The following is a 19,138-nucleotide window of genomic DNA, read 5'->3' as shown; positions in this document are numbered from 1 at the left end:
AAAGCCTGGAAGTTAAGTAAAGGAGACTTGGTTTCAGAGAAGTCAAAATGTCATGGCTTGACAGGATCTTGACAAGACTGTCACCTTTCTTTGCCCACCACTAGTTCAGGCCACCACTTTGTTACAGATGCATTTAGGAATCCGTCCTGTCTGCACCAAAATAGGACTGATTTATTTAAAGTACATTAGTTTGTTAGCGCATTTCCAATGCAAATGAGCGAATTACAAAAGTGGCTTCGAGGATAAGAATTACAGCGAGAAGTTACAGCAGAGTTGTACATTTGCATAGGCAACATTTCTCATAACTCATTTGCCTTGCATCCTGTCTGCACGCTGCAACAACATGTAAATCCCGGTGCATGCATATTCATCAGCTGCTGCACAGCTCACAGCTGCTTAGGCTCACGGTTTAAGTAACTTTATTAAACATCTTAGTTACAGATTGAGATAAGTGAGTTTCCAGAATTGCCTCAGGCTCATTTCTTAAAGCTCACGAGTGGGGAAAAAAAAAATAACACAGAGAAGCCGTGTGCTAACTCGGTCGCTGCTGTGATCTCCCAGTAGGCGGCCCTGGAAAACCCAGACACCTGTGAGAAGGGAAGAAGCTGAAAACGGGAATGTTTCTTGCTCAGTCTAGTCCACAGCTTGTCAAAGCTGGTGAGACTTCTGCTAAATCTTTGCTGGTGCCCCTAATTCTCCTGGTTAGGGACTGTGCTTTCCAGTCTGTGAGACTTGATGGTGCTGTCTTAGGGGAAAGTGGGTTTCTGTTGTTCCATAGGCACCAATTTCCTGTGTTTCACAGAAACCGGTCACTTAAGCCACTTTCCTCCTTTTCCCCTCACTCTTGTGAAACAAGTGATGACTTTTCTCCCTCTCTTGTGGGTTCTGACCACATTTCTTAGCTTTTTCTCTGCTACCGTTCCACTGAGCTTGAGAAAAGAAAATTGTTGCAGAGCTGGAGAACGGCTTTTCCTAGAAGCTCCTCTCTCTTTTCCACCTGTCAGGGGCTGGTCTGCTGAAAGAGGCTGTCCCTGTGGGCCTTGCCTCCTCGCCTCCTTGGACTGTTCCAGCTATAACTCTGCTGTTTTTGCTGTTCACGCCGTGCCAAAGTCCAGCAAAGTGTAGGCCTGGGGAAGCAAGTGGCACAGAATAACTTTCAGGCTGCAAATTGGACTGCTTGTGGCCTTCGTAGCTACTGATATACAAATATTGCTGCAGCACATAGCTGGGGTGATGCTCCGGTGACTGCTGGGGTGTTTCGGGGCTTTGGCCCTCGGTGGCAGTGACACAGATGATGGCTCCTCACGCTGTGCTCCTCGGGGAGGTCTCAGCCTTGAGAAGCTGAGGTTAACATGGGAGGAAGCAAGGTGGCTCAGGGCAGAGGCCTTGCGAGGGTGGATTGAAGCACAGAGGCTGGTGGCTGGGCTGCCCTCCGGCCTCTCCAGGAGGGGAGGTGAGATGGTGGCCAAGCGCCTCAGGTGAGAAGAGAAAATGGCAGGCGGGCCCACAGCTGTTCCTTCCCAATGCTGTTCAGCTCTGCACCTTTCACGGGCCCAGCCCAGCGGGCAGTGCTGTTTCCCTTTGCTTTGGGTTGGTCAAAATGTTCGTGGCCTTGGCTTGAGGAAAAAAGGGAGCACATGGTTCTGAGGGATCAGAATTAGTGCAGTTTAACGCACCCTGTTTGTGGACGCCTGTGCTGTGCCTGGTTTTCTCTCGCAGACATCTCCCAAGCTGCCATTTAGCAGGTGGAGGAAATTAGCAGGCAGATGGGTGGACATCTGGGACCAGCCGTGGCAAAAAGGAGAGCAGGCAGAGGAACGGTTACACAAGGCCAGCAACAGGTCTGGTGCACAGCAGTGAATTTATTCTAGCCTATGGATTTTGGAAGCAGGAGGGATACCCCTCCTGTAGCAAGGATTTTGGTGCCAAACCAACCCGTGGCCTGTCTGAGCCCTCTATGGGACCTGCCTGCTTCCTCTGCCTTTGGCTGCAGATTAGGATCTCGAGTTCCTGTCCTTGTCTTCTTGCTGCTGCAGAGTTGAGCCCTGTGAAGTGTGCGTCTCTGTCTCTTTGCAGTGCTATGTTGAGATCTTGTTTGTAATTGTGGATAAATGCTTCCAGAATCTTTCCACAAAGGGAAATACACATGGGTGAATTCCTTCTCCTTGTGGAAGTGCATAGGGTTGACAAAGCCCTGTTTGTTTGGAGGGTTGAAGCATGTGGTGCGGGTCATGGGCCCGGGGGAGCAGGCAGCCTCCCTGGTCCTCATGGTGAATCTTTGTGTTTGTTTGTGGCTTTATCATCGTAATTCTTGAGTGTGTCCTGCTGCAGAAGGCTTTCAACCTGCGGTAAATCCGTGCTGCTGTCCATACTTTGGGGAGCAAGATCTCTGCCATCCCATGGACACCCATGGGCCCGTCATTGAGCTCCTCCTGCTCCATGTGTAAAATGTGCCTGAAGCTCACATAATTCAGCTTTGCTCATTTAGGAACACGTTGTCAAGACTTATTGCTGGGTTTCTTCACTTGATAGTCATTTTAACTCAAATGTGCGACACTCAAGTTAGTATTTCATGCAATTTTGGCACTGCAGGCCTGTTTCATGGCAGTTGAGCAGGAAAGGTCATCAGCTTGATGGACATCTGCAGGTTTCCTTTCTCAGCATTTGGACCCGGCAGCTGGACTTTGTAGCTCCCTTCCAACTGAACTACTCTATTTATTCTTTGTGCTTTCTTCTACGGCATTTACAGATGCCTGTTCTAAAACCCTCCCTGTGCTGATGTTGAGGCTCTGCCCCCAGACAAGGGCCTTGGTCTTTTTCAGCTGGGGGAACTGGTAGAGACCTTCAGAGGGATGAGGGGACAGCAGTAAGGAGGTGCTGCTGTTGTTCCGCCTGCCCTGGCTCAGGCAGGTTTGGGGTCTGGTTTTAGGACCAGGGTCTCTCCTGTGTGTCTGCATGGAGTTGGCTGGGTGGGGGTGACCCGGTGAAGCCCTGGTGGCTGTAAGCTTGGGGCATGGCGGGGCAGTTGGCAGGGGCAGCACTGAATTGCTGTCAGGCTGTGAGCAAAGCCACAGAGGTGACTAACTTCTGTCTCATCAGAAGACGGTTCTTCAGAAACGAGCGGGTCCATCCAGAAACACCAGACTAACCATCACCTCTGCGGCGGGACGGCCGCCGAGCATCTCGGTTCCCAGAATGAGGTGTCACTTACCCAGAAAGGGCCTGGAGGTCCCCTCCCACCCCACCGCCTGCTCTGCAGCACCCTGCACCGCTCTGGAGGCCCCTGCAATGGGGCACAGCTGCCACAAAGCTGCTGGGGAGCCTGTTGCACCCTGCAAAAAAAAGAGGGGAGGACATATGGGGAGGCTCAGCCCTGCGCAGGGGCCAGCCGTGAGCGGAAGCTCCAGGTCGCTTGCTCTCACCACCTTTCTGAGCATCCTTTGTCCCTCTTGGCCACCTGCTTGGTCCAGAGCTAGACGTGCTGCCGAGTAGCCCCTGGGACCCCTTGTCCCCTTCTTGCCGGGGCGGGTGCTCCCACACCGAGGACAGATCCTCTTTTTGGTTCTGCTTTCAGTTCTGCTCTGCAGCGTGCCGCTGGCTCGTGGCCACCGGGATGCGGTCTCAGCGGGCCCATGGGGCGCGTGACTCCCTCAAACCACCCATCCCCATGAAGGTGCATCCGTCACCCACTTCTTCAGACCTTTGCGGCATTTTGCCGTCTGCGTCTGTCCGGGCAGGGTGAGACTGTGTGGTCCTGTTGTGCTCCTGCCCTGGCTGGGGTGAGCATCCCAGGACTTGGCCTCCAGCACAACTAAGTGCTGAAGAAACCTCCAGTTTTAGGGTTAGCTCAGCAAAGCTGATGATAACAGTGTTGGATGGGCTGAGGTTTTGCAGCACCTTGCTCCGTCCTGGACTGGAAGAAGCTTCTTGTTCTTCTGGGGTGGGCATGGACCTACATTCAAAACCATTACTTTGCCCAAGAAGGGAGAATGAAGCATTGCCTTCCTTGTGCTGGCCATGGCATCACGCCAAATAACCCGGGAAGAACCAAATTATCACCTCAAAATGTTAGAGCCCGCAGCAGCATCTCAATGTGCTGCACCATGCGTTGCCCCTGAGGCTGAACCACCTCTGGGATAAAAGAGAAGCAGGACACATCTGGTCCTAATGAAGCTGAAACCAATTTAGATCTCACCCTGCATGAATCATGACTTCAAATACATCTAGAGGGGCCGAGGGCTGTGAAATGCACAGAGTCATGTGGGCAAGGATGGGGAGAACCCAGGTTTGTGGAGTGATGCTGGTGGCCACCGAGGTCCCTGATGCAGCCAAAGTCGTCAGCCCCTGCCCACCTCAGGAGGCTCAGGAGGGTTCCTGGGTGATAGAAAACCTCCTGTGCTCAGTGCCAAGATGGGAAAATCACAGCCAGGGGATCCCAGGGAGGGTCAGCAGATGCTGCTTTGAAATGTTTTGAGCTGTAAAAGCAAATTTTTTCAGCAGGAAATGCACCTTAAAAAATAAAAATAATAAAATAAAAATAAAATATAGAGCTCTATAGCAGAAATCTTTCTGTCAGCCCGAATACCACTGCCACCTTTGGGGACTGGTTTCCAAAGCATTTTGCTGGGCAGCTGCAGAGAAGCTCTCCTTGCAGAAATGATTTGCGTTATCACATCTCATCAGGAGAGGGCAGCTCGCCTTCAAGACCAGCAATCGCTCGCATGAAGCGAATGATCCCTGGTGAGCTTTTGGTCCCTCCTGGTACCCTTGGTGTTGTTTTCCTCTTCTTTGGGGTCACAAACCCAGTGTGGTGATGGGAAAGGTGGTGGTGAGGGTGAAGTGGCCCTGGGTTTTTGGTCTGGCTGTGAGTTCCTGTTGTTGGTGCCTATTTTTATTTTTATTTTTATTTTTATTTTTATTTTTATTTTTATTTTTATTTTTATTTTTATTTTTATTTTTATTTTTATTATTGGATCTGGCTGTGGCTTGGGGCAGGACCGGTGGAGATGCCCACATCTTCTCACAGCATCACTGCGCTGGTGGCTTCGTTGCTCCTTTCTTCCTGAATGAGTCACGCACGAGCTCGTCTCGCTAACCTGCCTTGTGCTACTTACTAATTTCTACCTAAGCCTTTGTTCCCCACCCTTTTGTGTTTCGACCGGAAAAACGAGATTTGGGGTTGGTGGTTTTTATTTTTTTGTTCTTGTTTTTCCCTGGGTTTACCAGCACGGTGTCATTTAGGGCTCGTGTTTTGGGCCTGGTGCTTTCTGGGGAGAGCTCGGCAGTGCACAGCCGTAGCCCCAGCTCTGGGGTTGGAGCATTAATTTGGGAAAAAGTGAGAAATTGGCAAATAACAGCAGTCTCTCATTACAAATTTCTGACATATTTCCCTTGGAGGTTATTGCATTGGCTGCGTGGGCAACAAGAAATCAGTGGGGGCTTGTGCTATATGAGAAACAATACATTTTTGGCCATACCAAAATAAATTCTTCAATAAATCCTCACCCCAGTACTGATCAGCACAGTCCCATTTAATTACGTGAGATGGTTTTTTGTTGGATAGAAAACCACTCCTCTGGCCAAAAAGGTGAGCAAGCAGCTCTGCTTACACCTATCTCAAAAAATCTCAGAGAAAACACTTATTCTTTTAATTCCTGCCCATTGTGGACCACGAACGAGGTTTTCCTGCTGGGTGCAGGCCCTGCTGGCACTTGGGTGGATGTTTTTTTTCCTGGGCGGAGGTCTTGCAGCCGCTCACTTCCCCGCTGCATGAAAGCATCTTTTCTTCCCCGGTGGAAAACTCCGGGATTAAGGACTGCCTCAGGCCCTGGCGGTCCCGGCTGGCGGACATATGGGATCACAGGTATGCCTTTCAAGGAAGTTTTATTTTTATTATTTATGTATTTAAAGATGTGCCCTTGCTTTGAGGAGCTCTGTTCGTGGTGTGCCAGCCTCTGAGCAGAAGGGGAAGGTGGATCGGGGCTTGGCCACGCAGCCTGTCCTGCTCCACGGTCCGTGGTCCGCAGTGCCCTCTGGGGCTGCGCTGTCCCCTACCCTCCATGTTCCCTCCATCCACGTCCCCTCCATGTCCTTTACCCTCAATATCCTCAGCTATCCACATCCCCTACCCTTAATGTCCCCCATCCTTCACGTCCCCTGTCCTCCACATCCCATCCTCCAAGTCCCCCATCCTCCACACCCACCGCCCTCTTCGTCCCCTCCCCTCCATTTCCCTTGCCCTCCACATTCCCCTACCCCATGTCCCCCACCCTCCACACCCCCTTCTCTTCACATCCTCTGTCCCCAATGTCCTGTGCCCTCCACATCCCCTACCCCGTCCCCTACCCTCCATGTCCCCTGCCCTCCATGTCCTTTGCCCTCAGCATCCCCTACCCTCCATATCCCCTATCCTCCATGTCCCTGGTCCTTCATGTCCCTTGCCCTCCATGTCCCTTACTCTCCATGTCCCCTGCCCTTTCTGTCCCCTGCTCTCTCTGTCTCCTGCTCTCTGTGTCCCCCCCCCCATCCCCTCCCTCCCAGTTCATCCCGAGGCGGGTCTCGAACCCGCGGCCTCCCGCTCCCCACCCCCTCCTCCCTCCCCCCTCCCCTCAGCGAAGGGGCGGGGCTCCCCTCGCCCCTCCCTCCCCTCCCTCCCCTCCCTCCCCTCCCTCCCCCGGCGCGGCCTCGCCTGACGGCCGCCGCCCGGCGCTTTTTCAGCAGCCGCAAGTGAGGTGAGCGGCGGCCCCGCGGCGAGGGGGGGGTTTGGGGGAGGGGGGGGGGCGGCCTTTTTCCCCCCCTCGCTCCCCTTTTTACCCCTTCGCCCCCCGCCCACCCCCGGTGCTGTGGGACCGGGCGGCTCCCCACAGCCCCGGGGGGGCGGCGAGGAAGGGGGGGAGGGTGGATTTTTGGAGGGGTGGGGGCGGTTGCTATGGTGATAGCGCTGGGGCTGAGGGGGCCCTGAGGGGGTCGGGGGGCCCTGAGGGGGCTCTAAGGGGGTCTCCGCCTTTCTCTCACCCCCCTTTTTCCCTTCCTCGCCTCCCCGCAGGGGTCCGGCGCCGCCGCTGCCCGTGAGCCGGGGCCTCCGCGCCAATGCTGGACCTGGAGGTGGTGCCCGAGCGCTCCCTGGGCAACGAGCAATGGGAGTTCACCCTCGGTAAGTGCCCCCCGGCCGCCTCAGGGGGCTTTACACCCCTCCTCAGTCCGTCCCCGGCTCAGAGCAGCACCTCACGTTTCTCTCTTGGCTGAGCTGACCCCCTGAGCTGCTGTGGGGCGCCTCTCCAGCTCCACACGCCGCCCCCTGCTTTGTTTACCAGCTGCCAGGCTTTCCTCCAGCCTTTCGCCTTCTTTTGTCTTGCTCTGCTAAGACCAGGCTAACCCTGGCCCCAAAAAGAAAGCAGGGATGTGCTGGCTGTGGGCTGGTGTCGCCTGCCAGGTGATAGCAGCACTGTGGGAATGCTCAGCCCGAGTGCTGTGCCTCTCTCCAGACCCTAAACACGAGCCCCGGGTTTCACAGTTCCTTTGTGTCGTTGCTGGGTTGCGACATCGGAGCGGGGAAGGCAAACTTTTGAGAGGCTTTCTCAGGGTTAGATAATAGGTGCTTGCCCTTCCGGCAGCTCTCATTTCTCATCTGGGAGGCTCTTGCCCACCAGCCGATCCTCCCCGTGCTGCAATGAGGAGGGAGAATTTCCCCCAGCCGATACAAATTTGGCTGGTGCTAGCCCGGGGCGCTTAGGCACAGAGCTGGAGCGTCCTCAGGTGACTCGTGCCTTGAGGCGAGCCGTGGCAGTCCCTGAAGTTCTCAGAAAACACCGCAGCTGTTGTGTTTTTCAAGGGCTTGTTGGAGGTGCCAGCGCAGGGCTCTTTTTGTCAGAGCTCTCCGCCTTTGTTGCTGGTGTTTGTTAGTGGTAGCTGAAGTTTGGCTGAGGTAAACAGGGCTCTGCGTGTTGGCCAGAACTTGAGTTACAACACTGCTGCTGTTGTCACCTGTGACAGCAGGGGGACAGGCTTAAAAGAGCAGCACGCAGCTTCCATGAACTTCGGTTACACCAAGGGAGCGGTGCTGTGGTGTGTGGAGCTGCTGATGGGGAAGCCGTGGGACACAAAGGGCCGTTTGTGCCTCTGCGGGCTCAGAGCGTGGTGGTTAGGGAGCGTTAGAATGGCTTTGGGGGCTAATTATAGCAGTACCTCGGTCCCACCCTTCTGAAACCTCGTTGATCTCCTCATACCGCTGACGTGTTCCCGTGTTCTCGCTGCTCTGCATGACCTTCTGTGATCCCTTAGTGCCTGTGTTACCTGAAAATAAATGTGATCTCAAATTATATCCCCTGGCAGTGCTCGTAAAGATATGCTGCTGACTCCTCCTCCCCGGTTCTCCTTTTTCTTTTTATAAATAAGATTTGTTTTCATTTTCCCAAGCGCCCCCAAAGAAGCCCGTTAACACAATCCCATGGCTAAAATTACATGCTGTGTCTCCGTCTGTGTGTACACACGCATAGATGTGAGAGGGAGGAAACCCGGCTGTAATTCTTGGAGTAAACATAGCCACCACGTGATGCGTCTCATATATAATTAGCACGACCTGCTGGTGCGGAGCAGGAGGCTGACTAGGCATTGAGACACTTAACTTTGTCCTGCTCGAGCGCTCCTGTCCTAGAGCTGTCTCTGATACCTCTGGCTGGGCTGTGGGAGCGGTACCAGGGCTGGAAGGGTTCGTGTAAAGGGGCTTCTTGCTGCTCCTTCCACTCAGGGCTGGTTCAGAGCCGCTCTTTGCAGCGCTCACAGCAGCCCTCCTGACCTGCCACTGCCTCTGGCTTCCCCTCCTGTACCCACAGTGGAGATGACAGAGGGGAAATGCCAGGAAAATTTTCTACGTGAGTTTTTGGATGCTGTTTCTGGCTCCAGCGTTGACTCACTGTGTGAGCAGAGTGCTAAAAAATCTGAGCGAGGCTGAGTTTTGTGTTCAGTTGGGTACCTGGGTCACTGCTCCTCTCGGGCCACATTCCTGCCTTTTTAAGAGAGAACAATTACTGATTTTGCAGTGCCTGTAGCTGTGTTATTACTGTTAGACACTTATAATTTCTCAGGCCCACTTCTATTTCTCTTGCTTTTTAGACTTTCTTTGCCTACAAAGATTCACTTCCCTTTGTTTAGGGATTCTGACTTGCTGACTTGTGCATTTTCTGGTGTCTTTTTACCATTTGTGTTTGCTCCTCCACTCCCTGCCCCTTCAAGCCCCAGCATCAGAGGGCTGCTCACCTTCAAGCCGTGTTGTTGGCCAGCAGCGTACCCGCGAGGTATCTGTATCTTGTGTCCCCCCCTGGCCTTAAGAGAAGGGGAAAGTCTGTGCCAGGAGAGTCCTAGTGCTGAGCTTTGTGCACTTTATTTGCCAGGGCTCGCTTTGGTCGCCCATCCGATGCGCTGGAAGCCCTGCGAGCTTCCCAGTTCAATGCTGGTGAGCGGGGGGGGAAAAAGGATTCTTTGTTTTCCTCTCTGACTGCAATGGCTGCAGGCTGGGGAGGAAAAGGGGTGTTTGCGTGTCTGTGTGTGAGAAGGGTGGAGAAAAACAGCCTAGTTTCTTCGCTCCCTCCTTGGCTCTCTGCGAAGGGAGGGTACTGGCTCCTCCGTGTGCAGTTCAGGTTCTGGGACTGCTCCCAGAGAACTTCAATTCCTGTTTGTAGCTTTGCTCGACGGTTGCATGGCAAAACCCGCTCGCTTCCCAGTCAGCGAAAAGTGCCTGAAATCAGCCCTTGTCCGTTTGCTTCCAGCGTGAGAAAGCTGTGAGTAAGAGTCACATGAGCTATCTGTTTGCACACTCACGGCCCCAGGATTGCATCAGTTTACACCGGGCTCCAAACCCCACTCCAGTTTGTGTTTGCTGCTTCTCCCCGCGTGTTTTACTGACACCTTACCAACTGCTGGCACTTGCTGTCAGTGTCCAGGTTCCTTCAGCTCGCTTGCTGGCTTTGCTGAGCCTTGGGCATCTCTTTCAGGAGGTTTAATGGTCATTCCCTGCGTGTCTCCCAGAAACCTGGACTTTTGAAAACAGCCTTTATGCTTTTTGGGGGGATTGTAGCTTCTGCTGTTTTAAGAGATGGGTGACTCTCGCAGCAGCGACTTTGATCTTAGCTTCTTGCTGTTCCTTGCATTTCTGTGCCATTTTGAAAATATTATCTACTACATAACTCTCTTCTCCAAACACACTCCAAGGTTCAGCTGCCTAGACTACAAGGCAACTGCTATTTCCTGGATAATAGGAAACAGTGCTGCTTTGTTGTGTCCCTCTGTGCATTTAAATTTTGTTGCCGGTATTAAAATAATCAGTGTTCTTCTTCAATTTGTCATTTTCTGGTGTAAAACTTCCAATCACAAAATTGCTTTTCATGTTAGCCCACACTCTTGCAAAAAACTTGCACCAAAACCATTTCTATGTGGTATTTACAAACCCAACCATGGTAGTTCTCCTCTATAAAGCTGTTTTGCCCAAATTAGATTTTGTAATTGCAGAAAAGCTGCAGTGTACGAGCAACAGGCATGTAACTTAGTGCTACACAGGAAAAAAAAAAAATGTTCTGGTATTATGCTGGTGTTGCATTAAAGCAGTACCTGCGGTGATCTAGGGGTGTGTAATTTATATTTGAAGAGTTTTCATCTTTTGGTAGAAAGTGGCTAGGAAGTACTCTGTAACACCATGCACAGGCTGCTTGAAGGATGTAGCTGGTATCTCTGAATCGAAATTCCCGAGCTGTTACCTAAATAAAAGTGCAGGTCCCATGGTCAATTTTCCTATCTGAGGCAATTTTCTTCAAGCTTAAGAACCAGAAGTAGAGAAGAAAGGGCCAAGTAGTGTGAAGACAGTGTCAGATAACTAAATCACAATTGACTTGCAGCAATTAGGAAGGAATAAAACCTCAGAATGATGAGCTCATGCTCAAACGTGGCATTTATAACGAGAATCCCGGGACCCGATGGCGTTTCGTTTGGAAGGACAGCCAAGGTTTGAAGCGCGGTGCAGGGGGAGGTGGCACTGTGCAGAGCCGCCATGCCTGCTGCAGGTTCAGCTGTCCTGCTGCACTTCCAAACTTTATTGCTGGAGTGAGGGATGCTGTAAAAATAGCCCTGGAAATGGTGTCGGTGTGAATGGTGACACTGGTTACCGCGGCTGAACCAGGTGTAGTGTGTTTAACTTCCTTTTCTTTGTCAAATCTGCTGCCCGCTTTGTTAGGAAATGGTGCGTGTTGAAGGAACTGCAAACTGAGGAGTTGAAGTTCCTTCCTCAGCACTCCTCTGGCTGTACCACCAGCTACGAATATTCTGGTGTTTTCTTCTTCCATGGCTCAATTTTCTTTCAGTGTTTTCAGTCCTCCTCATGCAGCTACTTGATAGCTTATCAAGCTGACTGGAGGATGTGCGCTAAAACGAAGCCAAGAGCCTGCAGGCTGCTCCCAAGATGACCTGTCAGCTCTTGTGGAGCTCACTCCAGGCTGCTGTGTCACTCACGGGACTGTCAAAGCTGAGAATTTTGCACATGGCTTGTAGAAAGATAGGTGCTCTCGTCCACCTAACCTTTGCTGTTTAATTTTGTGGGTAGAGGTACTCTTCTTTCTTTTGTGCATGACAAGCTGGTGGGTAAATACTGACTTTTCTGTTCCAGAAAACAGGTTTGTGCCGATACCGTGAGTCAGGTAGGCTTGTTTGTATATTGCATACCTGGGTGTTGTAATGTACTGTTTGCTGACAATGACTTCTTATCTCATCTGCAACCTTTCTGTCCAAAAATGCTGTTACCCCGTGTCTGAGCTGGAGAAATCCTCTGTTTTTACTTACAGGAATGCCCTTGGCTCAGGCTGTAGCAATTCTTCAGAAACACTGTCGCATTATCAAGAATGTCCAGGTTCTCTACAGTGAGCAGGTGAGTAGCGAGCGGGCTGCCCGCATCTCTTACCTCCTTGTGCCCCAGAATTAGGGTGTAATGGGGCAAACTGATACTGTGTCACATCAATGTGCATATTCCATGCATTGCTGAGCTGTTCAATCTTATAACAGCTTCACATCAAGCTCAATCTCAACACACTGCCAAGATTTAACAGATGCCACTCTTGTAGATGTGGTGGTGGAGCAGTATTGGTTTTACTTCATAAAAGGAAATGTTCTGCTGGATAATCCTAGTCTTTTTTTCCATTGTCATCTTGTGTGGCAGCACTTTAAAGTACCCAACCATTCATTACTTTTAACTCTCCTGTTTGGTTTGGGGGTGATGAAGCTGCTGAAAATGCCTCCATGCTTCTCTGGATCTGCAGTTCTGTTTGCAGAAAGGGAATGTGGTCATTTACACCAGCTAGATGTTTTAATTGTTGTCCATAATTGAAGAGTCATTAGTTCCTAATATGCTTGACTTCCATCAAAAAGGGGGTTGGAGGTGAAACCGTTCTGCTAGACAAAAAAAAGTTTTTTATGCCCACCTCTGCTTTGAAGAAGATGTGAGGGGAGAGGAGACGGGGGCTGCAGAGGTCTGTGGCTCTCCAGATGTGCGTTGTGTGAAATGTGTGTTAATCAGGAGACTTTATGCATGTGCTGTAGATCTCTGCATCAGGGAAAAGGGAAAGGCTGCCAACAGTTCCTTTTATATCAGGAGTACTGATGGAGGCCTCGTGCATTTGCAGCGAGCACTGAATGACTAAGGAGCAAGCTCAGCTCTGGTGGTTTGCTGCTGGATACATATCTGATGTAATTAGATGAGTTATCCTTTTTTGTTTCATATTATGCAGATTTCTGGCTTTCATGCTGACAGAATATTTACTTTGCACATTGAAAACTTAGCTCGTTGTATATAAGGCATGGGGGCATCCATTTGGCAGCAAATGCATTCCTTTTTTTTTTTTTTGTATACTCTGAAAGTTTTTTAGCTTCTCTTCCTACAGTGCATTCCACAATTATTTTGAGGTTTATTTAGCTAAATGATGAAATTCCCTTTCCTCTCAGTTCTGCAGAATCAGATTAGCAGCCCTGTGCTAGAAAGCGTGGTGTGCTTGCATGTCTCGTAGGTCTTTTATGTCCAAAAGCTGTGTTGTGCTTGACCACACATACTGAATTTTCACTGTATCTGCAGGGATTTTTTATAGGTTTTGCTCCCCAAACTGTAATAGTTTTTCAATATCCGTATATTTTTTGGAGTCTGTGCCTGATATTGGTACATTTTTTTTTCCACCTGCCACTCCAGGCGTGCAGCTGAGTGGCCATCCCCTTGCCCTTGTGCAGGACATCGTGTACTTCTTCTGCAGCTGGGCACTAAGACCTGCTGGGGCAGTGCTTAGGAGGTTCAGAGCTTTAAACAAGCTTCACCTAGCACAGCTTTTATCTGCCTAAGCTATACCTGAGCAGCCTTCATCTCTTTCCTCTCTGAAATAATGTCTTTGAGCGCAGTGATCAAATGTTTCTTCAAATTGTGGCATCTAGTTTCTGATCCTGGAACTCCAGCAGCAAGTATTTCCTTTCAAAAATTTATTGACAATTAAATGCAATTAGATCTGCCCACAGCTCTCCTTTTAACTTGACACAAATGGGATGCCCAAACGGTGCCAAAAACATCTCGATGAACACTTTCCTGTGACTAAAGGATTTTAACTCCTTTTTGCTCGGGTTAAGTAGGGTGCTTACATGTCTTTTCCTCCATCTCTTCCTCTGGGTTTGTGTCGGAGGGGTTGCGTAGTGACGAGGGTTTTTCCTGCAGCTTTTTGTGCGTTAGGAGTGTGACTGCATGTTTGAACTTCTTCCTCTAGGAAGGTCTTTCCCATTGTTTCCTAACATCTCCCTTTGTACCTGAGGATCTGTTTTGCACATCAAAAGTCACGTGAACTAAATTTGTGCCCTTGAAACTTCTCTCTTGTTAAGAAAGAAGATATGCCAGTGTAGAATAGAAGCTATTGTCTAAAATAATTATCAAGCTCTTCCTCGGATGTATTTTTTTTCTCTCATCCACTCTAAAGTACTTGTAATGCTCTTATTAGTTTTGGAATAACCTTATAAAAAATATGCTTAGGAACCAGTGAGATCCACAGAGCACATCCAATATCAGAAAAGCCATGTTGGTTTATTTTAAGTGTAATCCTGCACTTGTTTTGTTTGTTGTTATAGCTGTAGCCTTTCTAAATTAGTTTTATGAGGGATTTAAAAAAAATAAAAAATGGTCAGGATTGACATTAGACCTTCTTTCTCAGGCTCATGGCTATATGAAGCTGTGCTGCTTCAATTCTAGGCTGTATCATAAACAGGTTTGCCAGCAGTAGTGAAATATCAGTGCTGCTGTGCAAGGAGCTGAAGCTGCATCAGGGAAAGCTGCTGGACTGACCAAGTGGAATGGAAAATCCGCACTGCATGAGATTGGAAGCTCTCTGGCTCCTAGATGTCATGTTCCTAGGTCCAAAGGATCTGGTTACTTAAATAGACAATTTGGGAAGGGATGGGAGAGGCACATGAGAATTCACGAAAAGTATCCAGGTTAGGTGACAGTGCTGACATGAGATCGAAGAGAAAATTTGGGATGAAAATGAGAATTCTGGCAGTCAAAACACAGGCCTCCTCCCAGAAGAGCAAAGGAGGGGAGTAGCAGCTTTAAGATAGCTTATGCTTAATTCATAAAAAGGGCTGTGCCATGTGGCTGCTCACACTAGAACCCCGAAGGTGCCCAGAATGTCCTGTTCTAGTTTGGTTTTCTGCTAAATAATCGCTTGGTGCAGTTCTGGGGCAGGAGTGCTGTCACCTGCCTGTCACTCAGCTTCTTTCCTCCTCCTCAGAGACAGTTGCGGAGGGCAGAGCTTCTTGAAGCAGGTGTTTTAGATGGTAGATGACCAGATAGCTAAACGGGGGCCAACTGACTGTGTGTGCATGGCTTGGACCAGCCCAGGAGCGAGCAGCTTCCAGAGCTTCGCAGCAGACGGAGGTGGCGCGGAGCCTATCCAGACACCGTGAAGCCAGTGGAATGTCTCCTATTGACTCCAGCAGACTGCAAATTAAGCCTTGAGTTATTATGATTCACAGTAACTAAGGAAACCGAAATTCACAACATCGGAGTCTGAAGCCTTCCTTTTCAGGCCTGAAAAAGACTGTGACACTCCTGGTTTTTGAAGTGGAGAGCCCTCTCACCGTCGTTCTTCGAGTATTTTCATGGTTCTGATGCGAGGCTTTGTGAGATGGGCTGTGATTTTGTGTGCCCGGGCTGCAGCGGCCTGTCCCTGCGTGTTGTCTCTGTGTGATGCTAAACTTGGAATGTTAACTTCCAAGTTTTTATTTTTTCCCCAACTTAAAATAATGGGCAGCTGCCCTTTTGGGAGCTCTTGCAAGGTGCAGATCCTATTTCTTGTTGTAAGACAACTGAAGGGATTAAGAGGTTTGGCCACATGTATTTGTGTTATGCTTATTCATTGAACAGTTGTTTTCTGAGGCAATTAATGCAATGATGTGTATCTCAACAAAGAAGCCTTGAAATGTAAAGCCTAACAACTTTTTTTTGTTTTACAGTCACCTCTTAGCCATGACCTCATCCTTAACCTGACTCAGGATGGAATCAAACTGCTGTTTGATGCTTTCAATCAGAGACTTAAGGTAATAAAGCATCCTTCCTGTAAAGAAAGCAGTGCAGGACAAAAACCCTAGGATATATTGACACTTAAAATAGTGTAAATAAGTATGTGGGCCTTTTACACTTCTAATGCGCCATATTTAGTGCTGTTGTGTGATAATGAACTGCATTTTTTGGTTTGTGGGTTAAACCTTGGTTTATAGGATTAAGACAACGTTCTATCAGGGAGTGTAAGAAGACAACAGCCCAGCGGGATCTCACTTGTCCATCAGGTCTCAAGTTGCAGCAAAAGCCAGGAAAGGCAAGGGCCATTACTGTAGTTAAGCCTGAGATTTGAAGTCAGATCATTAGTTTATGCAAACCAGATAGTGTGTTTATTTTTTTCCAAGTTGTTCCTTTATTTGTGCTGCCATTTTGTTTTTCAGAGTAAACTTCTTCCTATTCTTAGTTTTCAGTTGTTACATGCACAGAACGATCGTGTGGCTGTGAGTGACTCGCTTCTCTCAGCAGGCCAAATTCTGGCCTGTTGTGAGCAGCCTCCTGTACTGGGTTCACTTTGTTCTGGATTATTTTTTATCTCTGTGATCAGAGTCCTCAGCCCAGCAAATCTACATTGGTGCTTTTAGGTGGCTGGGTGTTGCTGTGCCCCTCTAGGATGTTCTGTGTAGTTAAGGTGCAAAATAAAGGGCAGGCTGGTTGCTAACCTCCCATGGCATTTATGTTCTCCAAAAAATCTGTTTTGAAAATGATGTAAAATGAGTTGCTGTGAGCCTTCAGAGCCGAAATCAGTAGGAAATTTTAAAAAGCTTTCCTAACTGCAGCATTTAAAAAGTGACTTCTTAGCAGGATGGTCAAAAATTCAGATTTTTGGCAAACGACCAGCTGCGTTGAGCAGGGTTCCCAAGTGGTGTGCTTAACCTGCTCCATGCCCAGGGACAGATGGGGGTAATTGTGTGAGAGTGCAGCGCTCTCACTGCCAAGCTATTTGGCGTTTGAAAGCAGAAATGTGCTGCTAAATGTACAGCTGAAAAAATCAACGCTTACCCTTTAGGAATATGATGCTCACATCCATAGTGCCCGGCTTTGGAACAGCGTTAGGTGGAGCCCTGTTCCCTTTCCACACACCTCCAATAAAACCAGCAGCAGGAAATCACTCTCCAAACTGTCAGTCTGGTGCTTCTCCATCGCAAAAAGCTCTGGTGGGATGCAGCAGTGTGCCAGACTTCAGTTTGTATTTGCCTTACAGAAGTTTGTTTGTAAATTCATTCCTGTAATAGCATGATTTTCATTTTTGTTAGGGTTCGAACTTCCAGTTTGCTTATTTGAATTTGCAGTTTTTAAGATAACTTACAGATTCTTTGTCAGATAGATCTTTGTCAGTGTAAGCTACACATGTAGGAAATATTTCCAAAATAATGAGGAGTCTGAACTCAAAACTGATTGACTTCAAGTGCCTAGCTTGCTCCCTTCTGTTTATTTAAATATCACTATCCTGTGATGTTTTCAGATAAAGATAGTGTATGCCGTGGCTCTTCATTGCCAAGAGATTTTTGAGGGGCTGGCTTTGGTGTCACTTCAACACCCAGCGTTCTAGGAAACATGCAAGAGGTTTTTGTCTTGTCTTTCTCCCCATCGTGTAGTTGCTTAGTGGTCTGGTGCTATCTGTCTGTTCTGTGTTTATCTATGGAGAGTAAAGCTGTGTGAATCCTTACAGAGCTATGAACGCTGCTTGTGGAACTGGCCTGGAAGCTTTGTAGAAGAAAAGCTGCAGGATCACCTCAGAAGTGAGCTTGTTTAAGAGTGGTGTAGGTGTAGAATAAGTGCTGCCTATTTCTGAGATGGCAGACTGCTCTCGGTGTTGCTCAGCAGCAGCAAAACTGGAAAAATCAGGAGGCTTTTTTTCTTCCTTTGCTCTGTGTTGTTTTGTTTTAAATACAGCCTTGCTGCTGGATTTGGTTGTGAGAGGTTGAAATAAGCTTCTAAAATGGAAAGCCTTGACAGACACAAAGAATTTGGTGGTAAAGGAGTGGAGCCAGTGTTCCTCAAAAGCTCCCTCTCTTCCTTCAGGGAGTGTTGGAAGGTCTGTGCATTGTCTCTGCTCACCTTCAGGAGCCAAAGGAGATGTTACTACAGGAGTTGTGAGCTATCGTGAAAGAGTAAATCCTGGACCAGGTTCTGAAGGCATTCTTCTACTGTGAATGTCAACAGCATCTCCTGCTCAGGCTCCTCTTCAGGGGGAGAAAAACCTTGGTTATACAACGTTGTCCCTTTGCTGGTTGGCAGACACCTGGATGTCTCTAGGAGTCTTATCAGAAATAATTCACAAGCAGTGAGTGTGACAATACCAGCCTGGACTCGGCTAAGACAACTGCCTTATGGTTCCGTAGAAACTCTGTCACTGAACAGTCCTTGGTCTTCCCAAGGTTTGTTCCTCTGCACATGGAAAGAATCACGTTAATCCTCCTGCCAGAACAGCTTCTGGTGCTTAAAAACTAACTCTAGTGCTGTGGCCTGTCGTGGTGTTTCTTCAATCCGTGTGCCTTTCATGGCTTTTCCAAGCTCTTCTGACTATATTTACATTTTGCTGAGTTTTGCTTGTTTCTTCCTTTGCGGTTAGCAAAAAGAAATGTTGACACGAAAAGATCTTCTGTCTGAATTGGGGGAAGAGGCTGATGGCAAACTGGTGCCTGCTGGCTGCTGTCAGTGCTTTCATCTCAGGGAGGGGGGACTTTGAGCAATGTACTAGGTCCTAATCGACTGTTCTCTCATTGCTGTTTGACTTGTGTTCCACCGTGGCAGCGTGGTTCAGCTGAACTTCTGGGGAGTGCCCGGTGCCCTCCAATAGCTCCTGCGAAGCTCGGTCTGTCTGTGGGGTGGTTTTCTCTATTTCCAGAAGCCTTTTCTAGTGGCAGGGGCAAAAAAATGAGTAAAATCATGCCTAGTTTTTCAAAAAAAGCAGTCTGTTTTTAACAAACTGCTCAGTAAAGGACATCTGGACATGTCAAACTGCATTTGACTTGAAATACTGGATAACCTTTTTTTTCCAAGAAGCATAATTCAAAGTGTATTTATTAAGAAGAAAAAATAGCTTGCTCTTCTTTAAGTTGGCTTTGCCAGAGTGTTGATATTACTCGCCTTGTGCTTTACTTGTTGCTTGTATCCTGCAACATGTGGGCTTGCCGAGCAAGCTAGAAATGCTTCAGAGAACTCTTCCAGTTGTTGAGTGAACAGCATACCACTAAATGTGGATTTTTGTTGTTTATTTTTATACAGTGGTTTGGGCATTGCGAATAGTGTATATATATATATATTTTTTTTTTTTCCCTTGGGGGTGACGGGGGTATTTGCCAGGCATCTCCCAGAACCAAGACTTCCTTCCTAGCTGGTGATATTTTTAGCCCTGCTTGGTAGCAAGCTCCCTGGGGAGTTCTGCTTCATGTCCAGCTGAAGAGTGCATCCTTCCAAAGCAATGAAAATCTCTCTACCTTTTCTTTACAGCAATTATGAAGTGCTCCACCTCTTCTCCTGTTCTTGCTGACACAGGAACACAGATGTAGGGTGGAA

At 48.7% G+C, this 19,138-nt stretch overlaps 1 protein-coding gene across 2 annotated transcripts in view; it reads left to right on the top strand.

Moving 5' to 3' along the window:
• Nucleotides 1–6,683: 6,683 nt before the first annotated feature.
• PHAF1 (phagophore assembly factor 1) overlaps nt 6,684–19,138 on the top strand; it is a 35,089-nt gene continuing 22,634 nt past the window's right edge. For both annotated transcript variants that reach the window (XR_014318335.1, XM_082769980.1), the window contains exons 1-4: nt 6,684–6,731; nt 7,046–7,153; nt 11,826–11,908; nt 15,514–15,597. Coding sequence is in view for 1 of the 2 variants with exons in the window: in XM_082769980.1 (XP_082626106.1) it covers nt 7,090–7,153; nt 11,826–11,908; nt 15,514–15,597 (231 nt within the window). In the remaining variant the exon portion in view is untranslated. The remainder of the gene's footprint in view (nt 6,732–7,045; nt 7,154–11,825; nt 11,909–15,513; nt 15,598–19,138) is intronic.

This window comes from Aythya marila, assembly GCF_965140915.1.
Source record: "Aythya marila genome assembly, chromosome: 12".
In the NCBI taxonomy this organism is placed as follows: Eukaryota; Metazoa; Chordata; class Aves; order Anseriformes; family Anatidae; genus Aythya; species Aythya marila.
The sequence above is the reverse complement of the archived record's forward strand: the minus strand, read 5'-3'. Positions and strand labels throughout refer to the sequence as shown.